General features: G+C 42.8%; 2 protein-coding genes across 8 annotated transcripts in view; one reads left to right on the forward strand and one right to left on the reverse strand.

Moving 5' to 3' along the window:
• The window catches only part of Wdfy4 (WDFY family member 4), a 228,359-nt gene that overhangs the window by 29,857 nt on the left and 171,831 nt on the right, over nt 1-26,671 (reverse strand). The gene's annotated exons all lie outside the window — the stretch shown is intronic.
• On the forward strand, nt 1,680-25,893 carry Lrrc18 (leucine rich repeat containing 18). Of its 4 annotated transcripts, XR_013109443.1 has the most exons (6): nt 1,680-1,845; nt 5,502-5,598; nt 10,040-10,093; nt 18,994-19,846; nt 23,246-23,381; nt 24,438-25,893. XR_013109443.1 is itself a non-coding variant. In XM_076931445.1 (5 exons), exons 4-5 carry the CDS (start codon nt 19,083-19,085, stop codon nt 24,457-24,459), a joined length of 786 nt encoding a protein of 261 aa, XP_076787560.1. In that variant the 5' UTR covers nt 1,680-1,845; nt 5,502-5,598; nt 10,040-10,093; nt 18,994-19,082; the 3' UTR covers nt 24,460-25,893. The 4 variants fall into 4 exon arrangements, 2 of the variants coding, with proteins under 2 accessions (XP_076787560.1, XP_034354135.1); XM_076931445.1 differs by lacking the exon at nt 23,246-23,381; XR_013109444.1 differs by lacking the exon at nt 10,040-10,093 and having other exon boundaries at nt 1,701-1,845.

A 26,671-nucleotide genomic window follows, 5' to 3' on the forward strand; every position in this document is an offset into this window, starting at 1 on the left:
TGCTGTTTTAAGTGTAACCAGCAGAGATGTCCCCAAAACATGCAGAATGGGGTCATGGACCTCATTCTCAGCCTCTTCTGGATGCTCATGGCTTCTTATCACTTAGCATTCTTTGCCCCATATGTCCTCTTAGACACCAAATATAAATATAGATGTGATTCAGGGGGAACTGCAAACACCGCAAGGGGAACTATACATTAGTCTACAAACTACTGCTTGAACTCAATAAGTTTAATTAACAGTTTCTAAGTGTGCTGGTGCAGAAAACATTTTCCCATATGAATGACCATATGCTTGTGGTATTTTGTTTTTAATTATTATACATAGTCTCTGGTCATACCACCTCACTTGTTCAATAGGTGTGGGACAGTGGGCTGTGAGAAGCCGCTGGGTGCTTGGTCGAGCACCAGTTTGGAACCCCAGGACCTTACTGGATGGCAGTAGTTCAGCTCTGCTCCCAGGCCCTGGTTCTTTTAATTTAGCTTCAGCCCTCCAACAACCCCTCCACAGAGAGGTCTATGGCCAACAGTCAGGAGGAACAGGCCTCAGGCCCTAGAGAGATTTACATGCTAATGAGGTACCTGAAGGCCAGAGGGTGGAGCCAATTAAGCATTTTTCCCCAGCCCCTATTTAACTCAGGTCTGCCCTGGGTTTCAGGGGGGTGCATCCAGATCCATCCAAAATCTGCCATGACATTAAAGCCCGTAAAAACCCATGGGCTTTCTCGTGTCATTGGGGCCACAGCAGTCGAGCCTAACTTCCAGCCTGGAGGAACCCAGAGCATTCCCAGCCAACTATCCACAGCCTGGCGTGAGGAACCCTGTTTCTCCAGAACAAATTACCTACAGATAGGCTCCTAGAAACCACTCACATTGCCCTGAGTTTGTGTCACAGCCTCAGGATTGTGCCACGCAGGTGTGTTTCTAGCTGTGGCACTACTGGGTTAGAGAGTAAGGAAGATTTTCAATTTTAAAATGATCAAGCTCGTGGTCAGACATTTCTCTTAAAAGGTAGCACTAACTTACACTTTTACAATTAAGACATACAGAGCAAAGCAAGGAGGTAGCAGTGGTTGGTTGGTCTATCTGGAAGAGAGCATTGACAGGTGCATCAAAACACACTCTTGGGAAGGGTATGGAAAAGAAGCCCTGTCTCCTGCCATTCAGCAAAGACTTGTAGAGCTCAATTCTTCAGCCTCTGTGCTGTCCTTGGCCATGACATGCAATGTCCATGAGAGTTCTACTCCACTGTCAAGATCAGGTCGCTGTTCCATCAAGCCAAACTATATCACATCTCCCCAGACTGTTCACCTTTTGATCAAGGGTTCACAAATGTTCCCCTACACACATGCCACCTGTCATGCCAAAACTTCCAGCACCCTCTCCCCCTCCACAGTCACGGAGGACAGGCTTTTCTGATGGCTATAAAAGCAAGCAGAGCCAGGCTAGCAACAGTGATCATTGCTACTTGGAACCCACAGGATATCCCTGAACATCCTGAGTCTTCCCGAGCCATGAGCATGTGCACCTAACATGCTGAAACCTCCTAAGCTTAGTTTTTATTTTAAAATACAAAAGAAGAGGGAGAATTTGGGGGTAAAGTTTGGCCTTCCAGAGTTCAGGAAGTGTAAATGCCTCTGTCACCTGTCCTTTTCAGAAACATTCTAGAACTCTGCCCGTGGTCATTTGTGAGGTTTCTCTAGAGTGGAATGGAGTTGGGGAGAGCAAGGGCTCTCCTCTCCCATCCTCTAGATCATCGGCTATGAGCTCCAAGGAAGACCCATCCTTTCTGTTACCAACAGAAAAAGACGCCATTACCAAATGGTGGTAAGACATCCAGCCAAAAGTGAGTTCTACTTTTTAACATATGGTTTCTCAACCATATCTTTTAAAAGTGAATCTATCTCTTGAAATACTCCATGAGTTGGTTATACATACGTGGTGATTAATTAAAGAAAATCACTTCTTTAAGTGATAAATTGTACTGTCTATCATAATAAAGTGTGTTTAAGATTAAATAATTTGTCAGATGTGGCTCTTGACTTCCTAAGGCCCTCCTCTGAGTTTTGGGAGAGACAGTAATAGAAAAACTTGTGACTTTGAAGCTGAGAAAATCTGGGCTCTCATTCACTTGACACCATTTGACTAAGGGACTCAGCCAGGGACAGCAGGACTGTCTGAACCTTCCTAAGTTCACACGTTCAACAGGCTAGCCACACTTGTGTAGTAGTGTGGAGAGCAAGTGTTATCATGAGTATGGATAAGGCTGGAACAGGTATGGGCACAGACACCTTCCTCATAGATGTGGCGCTAACAGATACAGACACTGATCAAGCACAGCAGGTTGACTGTTTTCTACAACAGAAGGAAGAAGACTGTGGTAGCAAGAGTGGGGACCTGCTTTCTAATGAAATTGTGCTTAATTCTGCCGATACCCTTCTGGGTGATTCAGGAATGATGTAAAACCTCTTCTGTCAACCCAGTTGGTTCCCATAGTTAACCAGGAATCTGTATGGGGTCTGGGACCTTGGGCAACTTGGAGCTGAGTTTAGAAGAACAGAAGGTATCAAATGAAACCATTGAAGATGAGGGAGTATGACCTTGTCTATCCTAAAGGTGGCCCTGCTTGGCTGTCACAGAAGACACACCTCATCTACTTCCACTCCACCCCTAGGTACTATTATCCACCCTCTTCTGGATGACTTCCAAAGATGAAAAGGCAATCTCCCAAGAACTTTATACTGGATCCACTTTCTTTATTCTGAGGGGATTTTCACCCAGGCTTCTCCATTGTGATATCATGTTACCTTGAGACCTTCCAGACTCCAAGTACCATATAGATCAATGCTTAAGGGTTGCTTCATGGCCATGCTTGATTCTGCTTCCTAGGGACAGCTCCACCAGACTAACATCTCAACACCACATGACACCAATCTTCTGGAAAGGTAGTAGTGAGTAGAATCCCAGCAGTGTTGTTTCAAGAACATATATCTTCCCTAGAGGGCTCAACCAACCTACCTAGAGATGTTGGGTTAGTCCCCTTAAGAGATTTTTATTTTTTTATTTTTTTATTTTTTTTTTTTTTGCCAAGTACCTGGAATCTGAATCCTTTCCATCTAGGAGGGAACCTGGGGTATCCTCCCCAGCCTCTGCCTCTGAGACTAGGAGGCTAGGTCTAGTCCCAACTTGGAAGACATTCAATGAGGATCCGAAGTTTAACATGGGCTTCTGAGTCAGAGCAGAAACATCTCCATACCCTGCCTTCAACCCTCCAACTTCTCCCATGTTGCTTTGTCTTTTACAAAAGAGTTGTAAAGACATGATAGACCAGGCATGTGTAGTAGGAGGTCTAATTCTATAAAGAAGTCATTTCAGAAGCAAAAATCAAAAAACAAAACAAAACAAAAAAAAAACAACCCCCACAGAGCCACAATGAAGAAAATTTGCTAATTTTAGCAAATTGGAATTATATCTCTGCTGGTGGGGGTGCTGTGCATCTCAGGACACTGTTCTGGGCTCCGTAACATTCTCTGGATAGGGAACAAATGTGCTAAATGATGCTGGGGACAGTGCCTGACATGAGCAGTGACCTACCAAGGAGCCAAGAGGCTGGCACTGGAAACCTACTTTGAAAGTTACCTTGTTTGACCCTCAGAAGCAAATTCAGGTTAACCTGAACCCCAATTTTCAGATTCAGGTAATAGATCAATAAAAATCAAGGAGGAGAGCTAGGCATGTCTCACCCATGTAAACTCACTACAGGGGAGGCTGAGCAGAAGACCACAGATTTTCAGGCTATCCTGGGCTACAGGGTTAGACCAGCCTTTAAAAAAGAAAAAAAAATCCAGAAGACAGAAATATGCTTTCAAACTAGTGACTTTCCCTTAGATTAATGGACTGTTGATATTTCTCTTATGGCTTTCTTTGCCACCCCCCCTAGCATGTACACCTTGTCTACAATTCTAGAGCTAATAAGAATATTTGATGACTATCTAGCCTGGTCTAGATTGTTTGGATACCTCATCTGTGTCTGATTCTCACTAAGGCCTATTTCCTTAACATAAATGAAGATAACGGCCTTTCACGGCACCTTCTACTATATCCAGCTGCCAAGTTATAACTGGTTTCCTTTCCTTAAGAGTTTACATATCAGTACTTTAAAGATGTTTTTCTTCTTGTATATTTTCTTTTATGAAAAATATTGATTTTGTGTTTTACTTGATTTCCTAACTTTTAAATTATATTTTTTCACTTAAACTACATATATATTATATTAATTTCAATTATAAATGTACCCTGCAGTAAATTTTTGAGTGTTTTTAAAAATTTCTAATTATATTTGTTAATTCAATTAAATCACTTATTGTATAAATTCAGCAATGAAGTTTGTCTTTATCTTTAAGCTAAAACATAAAATAGTAGTAGTATCATACCATCAAAATCTTTCTTTAATGATAATTCTTTTATATATTTTTAAATTAAAATTAGTTCATTTTGTTCTTTTATGCCTTAAAATATTTTTATTTCTTGGATTAATTATGAATTTAAAATATTTACTTAATTGATAGCCATTCTATTTATTTTCTAATTTATGTTTGGTTAGGGGAGTTTATAATATTAGTTTTTATTTCTACACATTTCACTTCTGCATTGTAATTTTTTTATTTGTAGAATAATGTTGTTTGGCTAGTTTGCTTACATACTAGAAACTTAAACTAAAGCAGCCTTTCCAACCTGTGGGCTGTGACCCCTTTGGAGGTTGAGAGACCTTTTTACAGGAGCTGCCTAGGACCATCAGAAAACACAGAGACTTACATTATGATTCATGACAGTAACAAAAATACATTTATGAAATAGCAATGCGATGATGCTGGGGTCACCACAACAGGAGGAATTGTGTTAGAAGGTCATAACATTAGGAAGGTTGAGAACCACTGAGCTAAAGGAAAATACCCATTGGCAAGAAAAAGCCAAGAAACACACAAGTAAATGAACTGCAGCCTTCTTCCCTGATGCTATCCCAGCAGCACCAACATGAAAGTCTGCGCTTGAACCCGAAACATCGCAGCCACATTCACTGACACCAGTCAACAGAGAGAAAGTGATTGGGGACTATCCTCAGGAGCGCAGTGGTTGCTTTGATCCAATAGGGTTAAAAGAAAAACAAAATTGCAAGAAAAATATATAAATTCAAGTAAATAAACATATAAAAGACAGCTCTCCCCACAAATGAAAAGCAGAAAAAGCCAGAAATACATGAGAAATGAGAAGAAAATCAAACAATAGGTCGTGGGGCTGGGTGCCCTGAGTACTTTTCTGTGTCCACTAAGGTGGTTGCCATGGGAAGCTGCTTTGTTGAAAATCCTCCCCTGCCCTGCTTCTGGAAGCCTGAGAAAACACCCAGCTGCAGGGGTGTGTGTTTGGATCATGGATCAGATTTCCTCTTCCTGGAAACAGGTATCCTGGAGACACTTTCAAGCCTGTGTGCCTTTCACTTTGTAGGCTGGCGTCAAGATTATGCTGATTAACTCCAAGTCCCAAGACTCTTGTTGCCTGGAGACAAAGTTTCACAGTGAAGGAGATTCTGGACAAAAAGCAGGTAAGGCTTTGCTTCCTGGTGGCTTTCACCTATTATTTTGCTTTGAACCTGCTTTACCTCTGAGGAAGCAGCTCTCAAATGCCTGCTCTCTGTGCTGCTTCCTTTTACCAAGCCCAGACACCAGCTGATCAGCCAATGAATTATTTAGGAGAGGAGGCCACACACCCTGATTCCAGGCCAGGACAGCTGGCTGGGGACACAAGCTGGTCTTCAGGTGCCTGGAACTATGCACAAGCTTGACAAGGGAGATATATGACCAGTGGGTACATGGGGTTTCTCTAAACACCTCTGCTGGCCCACAGCAGGGGGAGATAAGATCCAAGCTCAGAAGGGCCAAGAGTCTAATGCAAAGTCACACATAAGGAGGGACAGAGTACTGGCCTCCAGGCTAGAATGACACATTGTCCTCTGGGTTTGAGTGTGAGCCTCCAGAACAGAAGGGAAGTGCTGAGAAAGTCACTGTCTCCTGCAGAGTTCTGAAGTGCCCAAGGTTTGTCTGTACTGGTACTTAGTGTCACTAGCTTCTTTGTGAGTCTCCAGGGGTCTCCTGGGGCTTGGAGGCAGACAACTTCCTAAATTGCATCCTTCTGTTGGTGGAGTGACGGGAACCAGGTGATCTTTCCAGGCCCCTTGTATCTGTGCTTACAAAAACTCCAGGCATGTAACTGAAACCACCCCCTCATCCTGCCAGGCAAGCTGATGCAATCGGCACCTTAGATCATCACCTATTTGATTCATCAGCCATTCCCAGTTCTGTATCAGTCTCAGATAAGGAGACCTGTCTTAATACCATAGCTGAGTCTGTGACTTACACATGCCTTCTTTTCTGCCTGTGAAAAGCCATGAGGATAGGACTTGGCCTGTACAGGACAAACATTCCCACAGGACCTAGCTCAGCTCCCTCCAGCTCCTAGAGAAAGTGATGAATCAGGAGCTTGCCTCTTGGCTCAGAAAAGCCAAATGCATTGCAGGACACTGTAAAGTCAAACTTCCATGGAAAAACCAACTGGAACAGCACATGGAAACAAGAGGTGCTGGCTCGAAGTTAGTAGTGTGTGGCCTGATAAAGGAAAGGTTGTCAAGGCTTGGACTTTATTCCTGGAAGTGGGGTGTGTGAGTTAAATGAGGTGAGACCCACAAAACACTTCCACAGAACCTAATACCCCATTAAAAGGAGAAGAAATGAATAGTAAATGCCAAGGCCACTAGAGTTTTTCAGTCTATTTTCGAGTTTCGTCTGGCTGGCTTACAGTCTAGAAGGCTCTAAACTGCTCATACAACAGATACAAAACGTACCTCTGGCTGCACACTCCCTTTCTGTCCTGCTGCCCTGCTCTGTCTTCATCTACCCAACTTTCCCCTTTTCTGTCTCCCCAGCAGCCAGCTATTCCTAGCCAAACACATGCAGACCTGCCCTTGAGCAGGTGGCACCTCTCACACAGATTGAGCCTTAGTCATTCACTGCCTGTCACCTATAAGTACAACCACAACAAAAACCGACGAATGAATGCATGAATGAATGCAAGAATGAATGCATGAATGAATGAGTGAATGATTAGCTTGAACTGTAGTTGTAAATACATCTACAAGCTGTATTGCTGGTGTGGTATTAACAGCATGTGTTTAAAGATTGCAGTGGTTTTATTCAGGAGTCTGCAAAAACTACTTCCCAAGCCCACTATTGACATAACAGACAAATGGTGTGTCCAGGGCTGATGGTGGGAAGAAGGAACTGGTGTTTCCAGATTAATCTTAGTCCACAGGTGCTGACATCACTAAGAACCCATCACACCCCTTAGTATATGTTAATCACTTCATTCTTTTTAACAAATTACAATTTACTGATCTATTTCGCAGATAAGAAAACTGAGCCCAGCCATGTTATAGCAACCCCAAACAGGTTGGCAACCATGGCGCCTGCAGCTTACTACTCTGTAGTGCTTGCTACATATCTGGAAAGGGACAGACCAGATGGCTCCAATATGGGTGGTCTGAAAGATTTGAAATTTTTCCTTATCCTATTCACAGTAGTAATAGTTCAGATCATTCTTGGTAGCAGTCATGTCTGTCTGTCCAAAGTCAGCAGGAAGGAGCCACTCATATGCTTAACATCTTAAGAGTCTTGCTCTTATACACACACACACACACACACACACACACACACACACACACACACACACACACTAAACAGGGTAGCAAAAGTCATCAGAATTTGTGTAACATGAAAAAATGTCATTTTGTATGAGTGTGTGTGAATATCTGCTGATAAACAATGCTCTCATCTCCAGAAAGTGCGATGTTGCTGCTTATCTGCTTCTCCATTGCTGCTTCTGTGTATTCATGCTTACTTATAAGAGTGCTGGGCTCATGTGGTCATTTAATACTTCGTTATTACCTTAAGCATCTTACCTTTTGTTTCAAGTTTTTGTTTCATTTCATATTAATTCATTCTGTGGCTCTATAGTAATTACTTGACAATCATCTTTTACTCTTATGTCTTTTTTTTTTTTTTTAAGATTTATTTTATTTATATGAGCACATCATAGCTGTCTTCGGAAACACCAGAAGAGGGCATCAGATCCCATTACAGATGGTTGTGAGCCACCATGTGGTTGCTGGGAATTGCACTCAGGACCTCTGGAAGAGCAGTTGGTTCTCTTAACCACTGAGCTGTCTCTCCAGCCCCTACTCTTATGTCTTAACTGCTTCTATTTTATGTGTGGAAAGTTCTTTGTTTTCTAAAGAGACAGTCTTAGAAACCGCTTCCTCCATTCCCAGAAGCTGGGTGTATCTAGTCATCTCTCCATCCCAACCTCCTGTGTCCACCCTAGACCATCTATCTCTCTGGATGCTTTCCCTTCTCTTCTGAGTTCTGAGTAGAGATAATTTTTGTTTTCTTGAAAAACACAGAAATATTATGGGAGTATGCTTTTGTTTTAGTCCCAGGTGCGGGGATAGACATGCATCTGCTTCAGATTGTCCACAGTAGCTGACTATGATTTGTCTCTTGCTCTAGCAGGGGTGTGATTTTGCCAGATGCTGATAGTTTCTTCAAGTATGCAACATTTGGAATTCTGGAAACTTTTCAGAGGATATATAAATGCTAAGGCTCCAAGAGAGGGGGTTATGGGTTGTTGGCTAGTTGCAGTTTGTTAAGTAGTCATACACAAAGAAGAAAGAACAAGAAGAAATTAGATATCCTGATGGTAAAGATCAAACTTGCTTCAAGGAACTAGATGCTCCTAATCAGAAGGAAGTAGTCTAATAACTTCACCCCCTTTCCCTTCTATCCTCCTATCTCTCCTATCAATTGTCAGGGGTTTGAAAGGGTGGAAGGAGAGGGGTGGGGAAGAGTGGAAGAAAAAAGAACTCACAAAGTTGCCAATGTCTAGCTACAAGATTTAACATAATAAAACCAGCTCCAACTATGATGCTACCAAGCCCTTCCAGCCTACTCACATACACTACACATGTTAGAGGTAACATATCTGGGGAGGTAAATCATTAACTAGGGGTACTTGTTCCCAGAGGACCCAAGCATGGTTCCAAGCATCCATGTAGGGTAGGTATGTCAACCACCTGTAACACCAGGTTTAAGAGATCTAACACCCACTTCTGGCCTCTGTGTGTGTGTGTGTGTGTGTGTGTGTGTGTGTGTGTGTTTGTACGTGCGAGTGTGCGCACGTGCACGCATATCTATCTATCTATCTATCTATCTATCTATCTATCCATCCATCTATCATCTTCCTGACCCTAAGAGTGCCACACCCAAGGCTAGCCATCACATTCAGTGACCAAAAAACATTGGCATGCCTGAATCTCCATTCAGCCACAAAACTTGAAAAAAAAATGTGCTCTAGAAATCATTTCAACATATATAGAAAAACAATGAATCAAGTTAGTTTTACCAAGGCCATGAGGTATTATGCATACAAAACTGCATGTACTGCAGTCCTCCCCACATGACATGGTCCCTGTGCACTTTGAAGGGTCCATGTATCCTCTTGTCTTCCAGCATAAAGAAAAGCCTAGGATGCACTGATGACTGGCATAGTACATCAGCAGTTCTCAATCTGTGGGTCGCGACCCCTTTGGGAGGTCACGTATCAGATATGCTACTTATAAGATATTTACATTATGATTTATAACTAGCAAAATTACAGCTATGAAGTGGCAAGGAAGTAATTTTATAGTTGGGAAGGATCACCACAACATGAAGAACTGTATCTAAGAGTCACAGCATTAAGAAGGTCGAGAACCACTGTAGTCTATGAAGGTGCCAGGCTGAACCTTGCAGGAGGTTTCTACTCAGCATAGGTACACTGTTGGCAGGTTCTATCCCACAGACCATGCTCCCCTCCAGACCTTCCAAAGACTGCCATGCTCCTCCCCTGTACCTCAGCCCACCCTTGGACTGAACCTCTGTGTTCTCTATTGCCAGCATTGGAAGCTGAGGTTCGTGGGGCTCAGAAGGTTGTCCAGTCTCCCTCAGATGGTAAGTGGGGAGCAGGTGGTCAGGTCTGTACATCCACCCACTCTGCCATTCTGCTTCTCTGAACCCCAGTTTTCTGTCTGTCAGAGGAAGGGTGGATGTAAAAGAAAAAGGGAGCCAATGTGTCTGCTAGAGTGGAGCTTAAACCATGGTGGCTGCCAAAGAGCTGAGCCTACTGCCCAGCGTCTGGAAGCAGCGTCTGACAGGGGGTCCTTTGTCCCTTGCTTGTGTTCAGGCTGCTTTGCGTGTTTGGAACTTGGGGTTGATGAACAAGGCCTTTCTAGTCTGTTAAACTAATAATCTTAAAATTTTATTTTAATTGTAAGGCACCTATTCCCTTTTGTTCCTTTAACAAATCCAATTAAAACAGAGTACATCCAGAATTACAAAATAGATGCTATTAAACCAATAAGAAATCATAATCTTTCGTTATGGGGCCATGTGACCCCTGGGGAACTTTTGCTCCAAATAAAAGTTGAATTCTTATTACCCACCAGGGGAAAGAGGGCAGTTTGACAGATAGTGGCTTCCAGGAGGCACGTATGCCAAGCCACGCTGGTGCACAGAGAGAAGTAAATAACTGAGGGTGGGCAAGCCTGCAAACATAGCCGGCCCCAGCAAGATCCACAGAACAGCATTACCAGATTAACCAGATAGCTGCTGGATCAATGGGTTGGGAGGGAGCTGGCATAGGATGCAGATTCCTCCTCTCCAAGTTTAAAACAAATCTCAGGTGAGCAGGGCCAGATCACTCATCCTCTCCCAACCTCTCAGCACCCTCCCCTGCATAATGGGAAGAGCAGCCCTGATTCTGAGGAAAGGTGTAAGGATGGAAGGAAAGAAAAAAAAAAACCCCAGTGAAGAAAAGGTCATGCGTATGAGGCTGATTCAGCTGGGTGACACCAGGAGAGATGGAAAGGGGGCAGGAAGCATCAACTGACAGGTGGCAACTGATGACATGTGTACAGCTTGCTGCCTGCCTGTAAACCATAGGCCCTTGTGGAGGTACCTCTCAGAAGACTCTCCTCTCTCTCTTTCTCTCTCTCTCTCTCCCTCTCCCTCCCTCCCCCTCCTTCTCCCTCTCCCTCTATCCTTCCCTCTCCTATATGTGTATATGCTTATGAGAAAAGGTCTCACTGTGCAGCCCAGGCTGACTTTAAACTTGTGATGATCCTTTTGTCTCTGCCTCTCAAGTCCTGGAATTGCAAGCATACCCCACCATTCCCAGCACAAGAGTTAGCTTTTAATGTGAGCTCATGTGAAGAGCATCAACCAGGACTCTCCAGGGCAGAAGTGCAACTGCTCAGGCAGGAGCAGGGAGTGTAGTTAGCTTCTTATCACAGGCCATGCCAGAATCCTGTCTCCTTACATTCTCAGCTCATTCAGTATAAAAATGCTCACACTAAGTTTGATGGGTACAGAAGGAGCTGAAGGACAAAATCCTGGTCTTCATCCCTGCCCATATAGGTAAGCAAGCACACACATTTATGCATGACTTCTAAAATCTTTTTCTTATTTGCCTTTAACAATTAAACTACTCCATCAATTCTATTGAACTTTATTAAAATTTATACCACATATATGCATATATATGCACATACATATCATATATGCACATATATCTCACATATGTACATATATGCACACACACACATATATATACATATACACACACACACACACACACACACACACACACACACACACACACACATATGCATTCCTCAAATATAGACCCTAACACTGAGAACCTGAGGACCCTAACACACTTATGGCCCACTATCATGAAGCCTACTAGTAAGAATTCACCTTCTTGGGATTGAGTATGACCTTAATATTGTGGTGCAGAAAGCTGGGTAGGGCTTTTAGTCTAGGAATACTAGGATACCAGAATGCTTTCCCCATTTGGAAGTCAATGAAAGCCAGCATTGTGACCCCTTCAGGAGACATTTGCCACCACTGTAATACAGGTAACACAAAGGAGGTTGAGGGGCAGCAGAGTTTGTGTATACATTTAAAATATGCTATCAGAATATCTAGGTTTGACTTTGTGCTCTTTGTGACCTGGGGCAGGTCACTTGACGGTTCTGAGTCTTAGTTCCTTTCCTCTAATAAGCAAGATTGGTCTCTGGTGTAATTGCCATAGAGACTGGTCACATGAGGCCCCGGTAACACGTTCACATCAAGGGCCTCAGCACATCTCACCTAGTCAATGATGGCACATGACTCAACAGCTGGGAGCATTTCCATAATAAACATCAGACAACCCTGAGATCATGTCCCTGTGAGCTCTATCCACACTGTCTACATCTGTCCAAAGTAGAGGCAGTTCTTGGGAAGAATGGAGCACCTCCCAGTTATACCCACAAGTAGCCCACAGTCCCTGGCCCAGAATGGGTACTGGACAAAGAGTAGTTCTTTGCCCCTGTTCAGACCACCTAAGTCAGAAAGCAGGGCTGATTCGGAGGAGATCTGTGAGGAATTCTAGAATTGTCATCTCCACACAAGAGACTCAGTGACCACAATGTCTCTATAACCCAAGTGACTAAAGTGGCTCCTTGGAGTGAGTAAACTTGTTTGGAGGAAGGGATTGGGGACACAGGGAATGATATATGGGAAACCACACAGCTTGTTCTCTGCCCCGTAAATGAGATGGGAAAAAGAACAAATGTTATCTGAGGATGTTCAACCTGTGATGATCAGGCCTGGATTTATTGACTTCCAAGTGGGGTAAAAGTAGCACGAACACAAGCATCATTCTTGGAAGTTTTCATTTGAATTCTTTTCCCTGTCTAGCAATGATCCTCCCTCTTTTCTTTACCAACAGCACTGTACAGGTGCCATGTGGCTAAGCTGGGATGTTTGGAATATTGGATAGAGTCCATGCATTAGTCTCTTACAAGTGAGAAGGGCTTATTGCGGTATATAACATTATGCCATTGATAAGCGTCTGTGCTTTGGTATTAATGGATTTCTCAGGGAAGTTCTTGTTATCACCTAAGAGACAGCTCACAAGCAAAGGGTATTTCTCATCCACGTGACACAATTTCCTCCAAACAGTGGCCTTTGGCAGGTCCACTTTAATTATGTCTACACTACATCTAATGTATCAGCCAAAGAATGAAGTAATTACTGTGATACTAGGTTGGGAAGTTATTCAAACATATTGAACTTGTAAAAACAGCCAGTGTTACTTAAAGATGAAGTCAAAGACTCGTGAGTGTGAAGCATGAGACACATACTAGCATTATTATGGTTATAAGGATCTTAGACCTGAAGATGCCTGCAAATGCTTTGATGGTATTATTAAAATATAGGTTGCCATTACATTTTTAATTTAGCTATCCATGGGGTGTCCTTCCATGCTGTTTCATTCACAATGACTAGATAGAAAAATTATTCACAAATTAAAATCAGACCAACTGGCCCACTTTTTCCTCAAGTAGAAACATAGCTAACTGTAAAGGACAAGAAAGCAGGGCTCACCTGGAACCCTCTTGTACTGGGCTTTGTAGTCTATTCAGGTACAACAAAATCTGTAACCCATCTATTCCTTCCTTCCTCCCTCCTCCCTCCCTCACTCCCTCCCTCCCTCCCTCTTCACCCCCCCATCCATAGCCCATCTATCTGTTGTATTCCTGTGTCTTTCTCCCTGTGACTGCAGGGTTATGTGGGTTGCACACTATGGTATTTGAAGACTTCATGAACCGAAAAAGAACCGTCTATTTAATAAGTTTAGATTATATGGAAAGATCATCTGTTTTACTTTTCTACTGTCAGTATTTACTCTCTTATTCCATGAGTGTATAAGCCTGGCCATAAACAAAAGAGTAACAGGGGAAAGGTCTCTGTTTTCTTTGCCCCTGAAACAGAGCTCATGGCACTGCCTGATTTCAGTGGTGCTAAAGAGCTTCCAGGATCAGAAACGTCTATGATCAGCATAGCACACCAGGCCTTCCACAGCTAATGATCCCAGCCATCAAAGGGTGGCCTTGGGGAGATGCATTAAGGAGGGGGGTGCTCCTCATGCTCTCACCTGGCTTGATCTATCTGGGGATCCAGACTCACTAGGGAGGTTTCAAAGTGCATTAGTCCAGTCAGGCCCCTACTCTGCCTTAAGCTGATTAATGGCCAGGCTCTGAGCCAAAGGTCTTACTGGAGAGAAGCTCCTTAATGCAAGTGTTTCTATAACCAGGTCCTCACTGCTCAGACCTGGTAGGGCTTCTTCCCACAGTATGGGTGGGCTGTGCGAGCAGGTTCAGCTGATCTGGCTGGATCCCAGTCTAATGGAAGCGTTCTTTCCTGTCTAGAAGCCTTTTAACCAATGCTTAAATTTATCTCCAATAGAAGAAAACCAAATGGCAGCCAACATTTGAATATGCATGGCAGTCTGGTGGCCAGAATTAGTGACCATTTGGATTTTTAGCTAGTCGAACTGGAGGTGAGAGCTCATTTAAGACTTGTGTCATCCAGAGGTTAGATACCATGCAGGGCCTGGTACATTCAATCAATGAGTAAACAGATGGATTCAGGCAAGAATAAACAAAGAGACTTGGTTTAAATAGGTCCCAAAGGATGAAGAAGGACCTCAGACAAAGGGCAATTTTATTTGCTGTGTTTTCAGGCCCCAGGCTATGGCTGTCAAATATAGGACTATACAGGATTTGAAACATTCAAATTAGCACGATTCTTGTTTATCTGAAGCTCAAGTTTTACTACTGACACCTCACTTTATTTGCTATGTTTGGGTACTCTACAATGTTTAGACACTGATAAACAGATGGTTGTAAGTATATGGGCTTTCCTGAGCTGAGTTCATCTTTTTTTGTGAACTCAAGTGTAGAACAGTTTCTTGAGCATGTTTCCTATGAACATCCCTTCCCTCTGTTCATAGCAAAGCCCAGGTGCTTCACACCTGCCTGCTCTTTAAAAGACAGAATGGGGCTGTTGCATACACATACACACACACAAAATGATGTCCTCAATGTCTATCCTAGGCTGAACAAAGAGGTGCATGGAGAAAGTCGCAGAGATTGAACATGAAGTTCCAAATAGTTTCAAGTTTTTTTTAAATCATCTTAAAAATGTAGCTACAATACAAATCTCTCTCTCTCTCTCTCTCTCTCTCTCTCTCTCTCTCTCTCTCTCTCTCTCTCTCTGTGTGTGTGTGTGTGTGTGTAACTGTACCCAGAGCAGAGTCTAGGCAGGTTCACTATCCCCAGAAAAGTCACACACACTGCTCCATGGCAGCCTAGTGTCCCCAGCCCATATTCCCTACCCGCGTGAATCCTTTTCCTGCAGCTACATAAATAGGTTCACTCATCATGCAGACCATTCCAGTGGCTTCTTCTAGGAAGCAGTGTGCTTTTAGGAATAACTTAGGTTGTTGTGTATATGAGTGAATGTGTTCTTTTTTACAAACAATTTTTTATAACTATTTGAAATGCAGTTTTACTTTTCATAGATATATCATAACTATGTGAGCTGAGGTATGACATTTAAGTGTACACAAAGTATAAGAAACAGGCAGAGGTAGTCAGCATAACCTCTCTATGCTCAGTCATATGCTAGTGTAAGGAATCCATGTACTTAAGGATGTATCCTCCCCTTTGGGGTAATTATGAATGGGACATTGATAAACACAGGAATAAGCTTTCATACGAATGTGATGTTTTTTCTTTTCCTGGAGTAAATACTTGCTGGGGAAGATGAACCTTCTTATGATGAATGAGAATGTGGTTAATTTTGTATGAAATAGCCAAACTGTTTTAGTTTGTGCCTGTGTGCCCTCTGTGCTCATTCCATCTCTGTGCCATTGGTTTTATGTTTGTTTTCACTATAGACCTTCTTCCTATATTCTGGATTCCAGACATTTGCTTATAAATATTTCCCTCATTCTCTGCCTCACCTTTACATGCTTAATAGTTTGCTCACAGAGCAAAATTTTTAATTTTTCAAGCCCATTATTTTTTTTATAACATTATCTTTTGGAGAATGTACTTTTGCCAAACTATAGGTCATAAAAATTATCTCCAGCTTCTTCTAAAAGTTTTATAGCTTACATCCATGTCCATGAGTCACTTTGTGTTAATATGTATTATTTTTATTAAGTTGTTAATAGTTTATTTCATTTTTTAACATGCAGATGAGCAATCATTACACAAAGTTTGTTTTTCAACTAAAATGTTGTCAGAAATCAGTGAACTGTGTTGGTTACATTAGTACACATTTATGTTTTGGAGAGTGTTTCCTGTCTCATTAGTCTACATATCTGTCCTGTTGATGGCACCTGTTAACCATATGATGAGTTTTTAAATTATTGTACATGAATCCTCCATTTTTTAAAAAATTGTTTTTTTATTTCTAGTTCCTTTATCTTTCAACATTTTAGAATTTCAAAATTTTAGAAATTTTTATACATATAAATATGAAATATAAAATCCATAGATAGATAGATAGATAGATAGATAGATAGATAGATAGATAATCTTGCTGAAAGTTCAGTTGAAATTGTGTGGTATTTTTATTAATTTCATGAAAAATCATGGGTTTTCTATTCATGTGTGCTTTGCTTTTACATTTATTTAGATTTTGTTTTTGTTTTTTGTTTTTTGAGACAGGATTTCTCTATGTAGCCCAGGCTGTCCTGGAACTCAGTGTGTAGACCTGGCTGGCCTCGGACTCAGAAATCCGCCTGACCCTGCCTCCCAAGTGCTGGGATTAAAGGCGTGCACCACCACTGCCCAGCCTATTTAGATTCTTTTAAGTCAGTATTTTGTAATTTTCATCATAGAAGTTCTCATTATTATATATCTGAAATATGTAAACTTTTCTTTTGGGAACATTTTTCCCTCAAGTTTTAACTTCTGATCATTACTTAATAATATGCAGGTATGCAGGGGGTGGTTGTGTGTTAACATTGCTTCCTATGATCCTGCTAATCCTGGTTATCAGTTTAAAGAATGTTCAAGAAATTGTGTGATAGTCTTTATGTGGACAATCATATCACCTGCGCATATAGACATCTTTACTTCATCCATTTCTAATGGTATGCTCTTTTTTTTTTTTTGCATTATGTCACTGTCTAGGATTTCCAATATTATGCCAATAGGTACAATAGAACCCCTGACTTATTCATACACCTGGGGTCAGGGAGACATTCAGTTTCTTTTAAAAGAAAGGGCTTGGATTTTAAGGGGCGCGCGCGCGTGTGTGTGTGTGTGTGTGTGTGTGTGTGTGTGTGTGTGTGTGTGCCTTAATGTAGTATGCCTGGAGGCCAGCAGGGGGTGCTGCATCCCCTGGAGCTAGAATTACAGGAGGTTGTGATCTGTCTGAGGTGGGACTCAGAACTGAACTGCTGTCTGCAAGGCAGAAATGTTCTTAATAGCTGAGCAGCCTCTCTGGGCCCCATGTCTTCTCTCTACTTTGAGAACAAAGGCTCCTAGTCTGCCTTGAATCACTGTTTTGCTTTCGTGTCACTGGTTTTGATTTGTTTTCCGTTTTGTTCAGACTGTGGATTATCTGTGAGTGTGCTGCTCCCTGGCTGACTACCTGGAGCAGTAGTCCTCAACCTGTGGGTCACCACCCCTTTGGGGGTCACACACAGATATCCTGAATATCAGATATTTATATTACTATTCCTATTAGTAGCAAATATACAGTTATAAAGTAGCAATGAAGTTATTTTAAGGTTGGAGGTCACCATGGCATGAGAAACTGTAGTAAAGGGTCGCAGCATTAGGAAGGTTGGGAAACACTGGTCTAGAGTCTACTTCTTCCTAGCTGTTGACCTCCCTCACTTCTGGGCTTCAGTCTTCCTCTCTGAACAGCAGAACAGCACTGGCTCTCCTGGGAGACATTATGTGTGCGTAGTAACTAATGTTTACAAACCAGCATCATGGGTGCTACACAGTATTATATGATCTATACTCCCTAGGAGCTCTCTAAAGGGGCTATTTTAACAGACAGGGAGACTGAGGCAGAGTTTAAGAAAATTGCTAGCTACATAACTAGATGTCTAAGACAAGCATGCCAAGGAGGCCAGGATCTTCGGTCACCCTCTACATTCTAAAGCTCTGTGCCCTTTCTACCAGGAGCACACCTATTTCTGCAGAGCAATTTTTAGTTGATGTCAGTGTGCGGGATGTGGGAGAGGCTGAGGAGCACTGGAGGTGAACGAACATTCTCCAGGAGCTTTGTCAGGCTCACCCTGGCTCCCTCCATGCCTGGGGAGAGGAGTGGAATTTTGGGTGCTGCTGTGAATCTAAACCCTGACTCCCCAGACCCAGGACTGTTCTCATCACTCTGCAGTCATGGTAACCAAGGCCTGCTAGCTCTTCTGGGTCCCAAATGTGAGAGGAATATGACAGTTATTTTTAACACTCACTCTATTTTCCTCCCTTCAGGCTTCTGCTGCCTCTGACAGCAGCATCCCCTCCCTTCCCAGGATGGTCTTTTGACAATACTAAGGAGACTCTATATGTGAGTCAGTGAGGTAGCACATAGCCAAACACACACACACACACACACACACACACACACACACACACACACACACGCATGCACGCATGCATGCACACTCACACGCACCCACACATGCATGCACATGCACATATGCACACACACAACCTGGAGCCAGAAGACTAGTTCCCAGGACAGTAGCCAGAGAATGAGAAGTATTGAATATCCTTCAGCCCTGTACCTCTAACATCTGGGAAACTGAAATCTGAAGAGATGAGAACAGTCGAATCCCTCTGGTGTTGATTGTTATTGCAGCTGCCCTGATTCCTCTCTGTTACCCTGTTTGGTTTTGGTTTTGAATTTTTGCCTCTCTGTATCATCAGGGATCACAGTATAGTGTGGTGTCCCCTATTAACTAGATCTGTCTCTTCTGTTCTTATCAGAGCCTACCGCCTAGCAGTTTCATGTAACAAACTCATCACCATCAACTTGGGAAAACCATTCTTCAAATACACTCCCATAATTAGAGACCATGGCCAAGGGTGGGAAAGGCCCCAAGGGCAAAAAGATCACCCTTAATGTGGCAAAGAATTGCATCAAAATCACATTTGATGGGAGAAAACGTCTTGATCTGAGCAAGATGGGAATCACCACCTTCCCCAAGTGTATCTTGCGGCTCAATGACATAGACGAGCTAGATCTTAGCCGGAATCTGATCAGAAAAATTCCCGACTCCATCTCCAAGTTCCAGAACCTGCGATGGCTTGACCTGCACAGTAACTATATTGACAAGCTCCCTGAATCCATTGGCCAGATGACCTCCCTCCTCTTCCTCAATGTCAGCAACAACAGGCTGACCACCAACGGGCTGCCTGTGGAGCTGAACCAACTGAAGAATATCCGCACTGTGAATCTGGGCCTTAACCACCTGGACAGCGTGCCCACCACACTGGGGGCACTGAAAGAGCTCCATGAGGTGGGGCTACATGACAATCTGCTGACTACTATCCCCGCCAGCATCGCCAAGCTCCCCAAGCTGAAGAAGCTCAATGTAAAGAGGAACCCCTTCCCTGATGCAGATGAATCAGAGATGTTCGTAGACTCCATCAAAAGGCTAGAAAACCTCTATCTGGTGGAAGAGAAGGATCTGTGTTCATCTTGCCTGCAGAAATGCCAACAGGCCAGGGATAAGTTGAACAAAATCAAGAGCATGGCCCCCTCTGCACCAAGAAAGGCCATCTTTTCCAATTTGGTTTCACCCAACTCAATGGCCAAGGATTCCCAAGAAGAATGGAGGTGACCTGGGACCCTGAGGCAGGAGGGAAAAAGGAGGGAAGATGAGGCAGTGGGCTGTACCCAAAGGAGAGGGCTCTTGTATTACTGTGGGAGCCTTTCCATCCAAGCCATAAAACACCATTCCCTACCTCTTGGACTATGGTTTGGTTGATTGAAAGGCTTTTGGTTTCTTGCCATTCTGTACAGTTCACTTCTTTCTTACACACACATACTCACGTTTGCAAGCACAGAGAACCAAGAAAGGACCCTTATGTATCTATCTGTCTCATTTCTATCCTGAACTCTCCTGGTGGCCAATTATGGCCAGGGAATGAATGCTACCAACATACTGTTACTATCTCGGGCATTTAGGACCATATTGCCAGCTCCCAAATGTAAAACTCATTCTATCAGAAAATGTTGGATCTAGGCCTTAGAGGCCAGCAGTCTGAGAGCGTGAGTTGGTAGGAGAGGAATAGCTGAAAGGTGGAGAAGCATCACCACTGAATATCACCAGGAAAGCCAGAAGCATCTCTTTCACTATGCTTGTCCAGTTGCTCTATAAGCTTTCCTGAAGGTCCTTGGTTGACTGTATATGTGCCCAGTGCCTTTTCAGACCCTTAGGAAGAGTGAGAGATGTGTGTGGGTCATTATGGTAGGTGCAGGGAGCATATGCTAAGGAGAAAAGCTTGGCTGGCATTGTACAAGCTGGAAGAGAGGCCAAGTAAAGAGAGATGGGCAGAGCATTCTGACCTGAGGAACTTAGAGGTCAGGGACTTTACCACTTCAACTTCCACAGTCATTCTCAGGGACTCTGCTGCTAGGCATTCACTTTCACAGGCTGGGCTGGCAGAGATAAAATCTGAAGAGTCTAGAATTGGGCTGATGAAGGCTTATGACAACTCATCTACCTCCCAGGGGCTCTTTACTCCTTACTGTCTGGTTCCTTCATCTGAGAAAATGAAATGCTAGAGCCTATGGGCTTCTGAGTCAGGCAGCCTGGAGCAAACACACAGGAGACTTCAGTTTCTTCCATGAAGGAAAGTCTGGTGTGCAGCTCAAAGACAGCTGTGAGCAGAGTCAGGAGTTATTAGTTCTTCAGGCAGAGATATCAAGGGTGGAGGGAATGTTCCCACCACTGTAAGCTCTCCTCAGATCTATGGTGGCCCTTTCACTCACAACTTCATAGCCATGAGAGTAAAGGACAGAGGAAGACACCTTGCTCAGGCCTTTTCCCTGACTTTGCTGAGTGGGTAAGGAGCTATGCAGCAGTGGCCATGTGGAGGCCTAGGTACTGGGGCTGGCTCATTTCTTCTTCACACTATAAATGACAGCAGACAGCATCCTTCATCTCCCAGCTCCTAGGGACTCATTTTCCTTTCTTGATGCTTAGCTTGCAACACTCTGAATCACACTTTCAAAATCTCAGAATAATCTAGATTCAAAATTCCCATTGTGATTTCCCCCAGTTATTAAATATTTTTTCATACCCAAAGCACAATCTAGCTCTAAATAAAGTCGCTTACCACATCCACCATTTTGTGGCATAAGCCGGCTACAAAAGGAGCATGTTTTCTTCCCAGTTATTTTTCTGTGTGTATGTTTCCACATGACTAAAATTAGAGTCTTCATGTCATTTCTACCCTGTTTTGAAGCCCATGTTGTCACATGGTCTTTGGAGCCAACATTGTAAACATCTGCAAGACAATTGTTCTCACGACATACATAATGATATGTTCTTGTGGGCCTTAAAGTTGTTTCCAATTTTGCACTAATGGAAATATTTCTGCGATGAGAATCTGGATTGTCGCGTGGTTTAGATTATTTTCTGGCAGTTCTGCACCCTGAAAACAGTGTGTTCCTGGGTCTATTTTAAAATAGCTGTGACACACGCCATAGAGTACAGTGTATTTAACCCACCAGTAACATACATCACCAAATCCACTCACACAGCCTCCTCAATGTGGCCACTTCTCTTTATATCTTCTCTTCCTCTAATACAGTTGATGATTTACTGGAAGTTCATCTAAAGATGAGGCTACTGCCATATCTGAAATAGGGCCCTATGTATGAGGATCTCTGCAGGAAATATTTATCAGGAGTAATGATGGTCACTCAAACAGCCCTGATCTCAGAAGAAAGATACTCTCAGGTCTGCTGCTGGCAACCACAGCTACATCTGCATGCATAGATTTTCTGTTTTTTTGTTTCCTCTTCTCTTCTTTTCTTCCCCCAGACAGGGTTTCACTATGTAGACTAGGCTAGCCAGGAATTCACTGTGTAGACCAGAACAATAGCTAGAGGATGAGGCAGTAATAGAAGTACCGAGCATCCTTTAGCCCAGCCTTGTATCTCTAGCATCTGGGAAACTGATGTCTGAAGATGTGAGCTTTGGGGTGGGTTGCTGTTGCTGATTCCCTGACTCCTCTCTGATATCCTCTGTACCACTGGGGATCACAGCACAGGTTGGTGTCCTTTCCTAACTAGACTCATCTTTTCTGCTCTTCTCACTGGGGACCGTCATCCAGCAGAAGTCAGCCTGACTCTTCCTCCCAAGCGCTTGGATTAAAGGCACCACCCTTAAGCTGTCTCCTCTTCTCTACAATTTCTAACACTGCTATGGAGAAAAGAGACACTTAGAACTCTCTTTTCTGAGTTTTAGGCAAAACTCTAAATAAATAAATCTATAAATTCACTAGCCAGGTCTTAAGGTTCAGAGCTCTGCTAACAGAATTTGTCAGACCACACAGGAATAGCATATGGTTCTGCCTTTCAGGTGGGAAGCAAATGGGGTTTCCATCTGTGGCTTAATGGCCATGGGTGAAAGCAGACATGGAGATAGTTCCTGCTGTTGCCAAAACTAGTGTCTGTCTGCTTTCTCTCTCTCTCTCTCTCTCTCTCTCTCTCTCTCTCTCTCTCTCTCTCTCTCTCTCTCTCTCTCTCTCTTCCTTTTCCTCTTCTTTCCTTCCTTCTTCCTTTCCTCCCACCTTTCCTTCCCTCCCTTCTCCCTCCCTCCCTCCCTCCCTTCCTTCCTTTCCCTTTAGCCAGCATCAACAACACCTTCTGCCTTGCTTGTGATAAATAGAAAAACTGAGCATTCCTGCAGTCCCACGACTTGAGAGACTAAGGCAGGAAGACTGCTGAGTTAGGTGGCAGCCACAATTAAGTAACAGGATTAAGCAATCTAAAAAATTTTTTCAAGAGGATGTTTTGGAAATGACAGACACAGTTCCTATTTGAAACACAGGTTTCATTCCTTTTGTTTCCTCCTCCATTGTGGCTTTTAGCCAGTTTGTGACCCCCTCATTAGGATTCTGTGGTTCTTTTTTGAACCCAAATTTGGGGTTCTTCTTGAAACTGCTTATTACAGAACTTTGGATTTTTGTTTGTTTGTTTGTTTGTTTGTATTTTTGATGCTAGTGTGTAAAGACAGAAGAGGCTCAGAGCCCAGTGCTATTTGGACATCCTTGGTGTGGTCTGCATGAGAACACAAAGTGTCACTTCTGAGGTCCCTGGAGAAGTGTGGATGGTTACTTCATTCTTGCGGAACTGCACGGTACATGTGATCTAAAATGTACTCTGATAATGCACCTTTTTTTTGAGAAGTGGCTGGCTGGAATATGTGGGCTACTTGTCTTGTACCTTTCTGAGGTCCTAGGTGAATTCAGTGTTTTAGCCATTTTCAATCAAAGCATGAGGGTGTCTACAGGGATCCCAATCTCTATGTAGAATCCAGGATGTACCCATTAGGAAGCCAGGTTCATGACAACAGGCTCATCCTCTCTGAGCCCGATGCTTCTGGATCCACACAGAAATGTGATCTAGAAAAAGCAGCAGCCAGTCTGTGGGTACTGTGGAGATCAACTGCTTACCCGAAGCACTTTCTCTAGAGAATGTGTATTATGTTTTCTAGGCATCCATAGAAATAAGTAAAGAGGAGACATTAAGGAAAACATTGCAGCTACAGCCTGTGCCAGGAAGGGTCTGGGTCGTGGCTGTAGGTTCCTCCTTCTGCTATCTCTGCTGTCCTTTCCCTCATTCATCCCCAATTAGCTGCCACATCTCAGCATGGTGGTTCTCAAAATATCCTCGCAGATTTGAAGCCCTCTATCTGGCATACACGATATTTCATTTTCATTCTCAATGAAGCTGCTTTTTGCACTTTCATCTTTTCTGTGTCTTAGAAAGAGTTTAAGCATATTACTCCATCAGGCCTGAGAACCAAGCAGGCAAACAGCTTTGATTCGTCTGGCAGGCACTCTAGTTAGACACATTTTTAGCTAGGAAGTGCTGGCTTCCAGACAAAGACTGGAGAGATGGAGCAATTAGCAGTCATCTTCTGCATCTTACTTAATATTGATGGGTTTTTTTTCCTGCTATGAAATACCACTGCCATGTTTTCCCTTATTTGCAATAAGCCTAAAAAGATTTGATAAAAAGCCATGGGTGTCTCTTTCCTCAAACGGAACAGCAACTATGTACAGTGACAGTAGTCTCTGTTGCTGAGAGCCAGGTACAGCCTGGGTGACCCTGGTGTGACCTCAGTGTGACCTGTGTTTTGCCCTGGTAGCCTGGAGCAGTTGCCTTAGTCTCTTGTATCTCCATTCCCCAGGTTACGCTCATCCACCTCCTAGAGTAGCTTATGGCAAAATACATGAAGACCAATCAGCTAACAGAAATAAACGACTCTGAAGAGGAAAAGTCCTAAATTAGAAGACTGAGTGGCACAGGGAACATTCTGGAAGACAGGCTCTCCGGTGCTGCCCAAGTCACTGAATTGCTTTATGATTTTTACTTTATTTACCTTGTTTTTATGCTACCTGTTTGTGGAAATGTCCTTTAAAGATATTACATGTGGTTTTCTAGATGTATGTAAAGAGAACATGTAACAAGATTGTAGATATACACTGATAGACAATTAAAGACTTAAGAGTCTACAGTAAGACTGAAAAGTCTTTCGTTCTCTACATGTCAGTTAAAATGGTACAATATCACCACCAGTAACTTTTGAAAATTGCATGTATATGATTATAGACATCAAGGAGCCAAGACATATATAAAATACACACCTAGAGAAATACATGCACATTATGAACAAATCGAAGTGGAATTTTAACCATTTCCTTAGTTGTACACAAAAAGGTAGCAAAAGGAAAACAGAAATAAAGAAAACACGGACAAAAATTAAAAGGGCCTTGTATTCCAACATTTTAATGATTACACTAAATGTAAATGGCCAATTTTATTTGTAGTGGCTCTAAAAATAACCAGGTGGCTTTTAATCCACAAGAAGATGAACAAACTCTGGTGTTACATCTTACATAGAGAGTGCTAGTCAGTAATAAAAGGAAACAAATTATTTGAAATTACAACAACTTGGACAGAGCTCAGTGGTAGTATTCTGGTCTTTAAAGGGCCAGTCTCCAAATATTTCACACTCTGTGATTATATTTATAGAAATGCCTCTAAATGATAAAATGAAAGTGATGACAAAGCAGGTCAACAGTTGTCAGTACCCAAGAATGGCAGGCATTTCAGGAGTGAGCTTGATAGTGACATGGCAGTGCAAGAGCTGTCTTTGTAATGAAGATTGCACACTAGGATTACGGTAGTACTCACATGAATCTGGGCAGAATGCAAAAATCACAAAGATGTAAACAGACATGGATGGTTCTGGTTTTAAAACTGTGTAAGTTGGTGGTTAAACCACTTGTTCCCATGGAGGGTGGGGAGTAGATGATGCATGTATAGAGAGACTCCACTGTTTTACAACTTCCTATAAATTTATTGTTACTTTTAAAACAAACCTTAAAATAATTAAAGCCTAAACTCAGCAACAGGCGTATCTTTGTACCTCTCTCCTTGTACTTAAGAGTCACTGTGTTATGGTTATTGTGATACTCTGGCATACCTACTAAGTCCTGAGCTGTTTGTAATTCTTCAGCCATGCCATAGAGTTAAGGCATTTCAATCAAAGGAGCAGTGTACTTTCAGCTCACTGGATTCATTTGAAAGTACTCATTGTGATTGTATCCTTGCAGGTTCTAATAGATTTGCTTCAAAAAATACATGGCTTCTGTGTCTATGTTCTAGGCTTCTTGGAGTTGGCTAGGCACAGGTTTATCTGGAGTAGATAAACAACTAGGCTGCTTCCCAGCTTCCCACTATCCCTGGACATCGCACATCTGTTCCCTAATCAGATGGTGTTGCAGAAATGTGTTAGAAACATCTGAATGCTGGGGTATTGGTTGTCACACTCGTTCTGAGTTAGTGGCAGCATTTATTCTATGTCTGGTTACACATGTTATTCCCTAAGCCCAAAGGAATGGATTGTTTCAGCTTCCACCTCTCAGGGCTTCAGATTATCAAGAAACCCCAGAACCATATTGCTCCATTTGGGGAGGAGATGAAATGATCCTTACTAAAATAATCATGTGCATTATAGATATCAAGCCCCTGAGTTAGTCAGTGACCCTGATCTCTGAGGAGGGGGACTAGAGGTGGAAACATGGTAAGGAGGGGGAACTTGTTGAGTCTAGGCACTGTAACTGACCACAGAAGATCACCATTTTACAGGACTGGTGTAGCTTTTTGTCACTGACAAATTATTTGTCTTTTATGATTTTCAAAGAGCATTTATAAAGGAAATAAACAGAAAGCCCTCAATGGTAGAACACTGTTGAAACACGCATTTTGTGAATTCTAGAGCACTCTATGATGTTCTCAGAGGTGACAGGTTTCTTACAAGGGCATCCATGCTGGAAAGCATGCTGAAACTGTGCCAGGAACAACACAGAATGACCCAGGCAAATCTTATCACAACATAAAGAAACCATCATATTGGAA

This window comes from Arvicanthis niloticus, chromosome 3 (assembly GCF_011762505.2).
Source record: "Arvicanthis niloticus isolate mArvNil1 chromosome 3, mArvNil1.pat.X, whole genome shotgun sequence".
Classification (NCBI taxonomy): domain Eukaryota; kingdom Metazoa; phylum Chordata; class Mammalia; order Rodentia; family Muridae; genus Arvicanthis; species Arvicanthis niloticus.

Coding starts and splice junctions, on each gene's coding strand:
- Lrrc18 (XM_076931445.1), top strand. CDS start 19,083: ATGGCCAAGGGTGGGAAAGGCCCCAAGGGCAAAAAGATCACCCTTAAT. Junction 19,847..24,437: donor GATTCCCAAGAAGAATGGAG/GTGACCTGGGAC, acceptor TCCATTCCCCAG/GTTACGCTCATCCACCTCCT.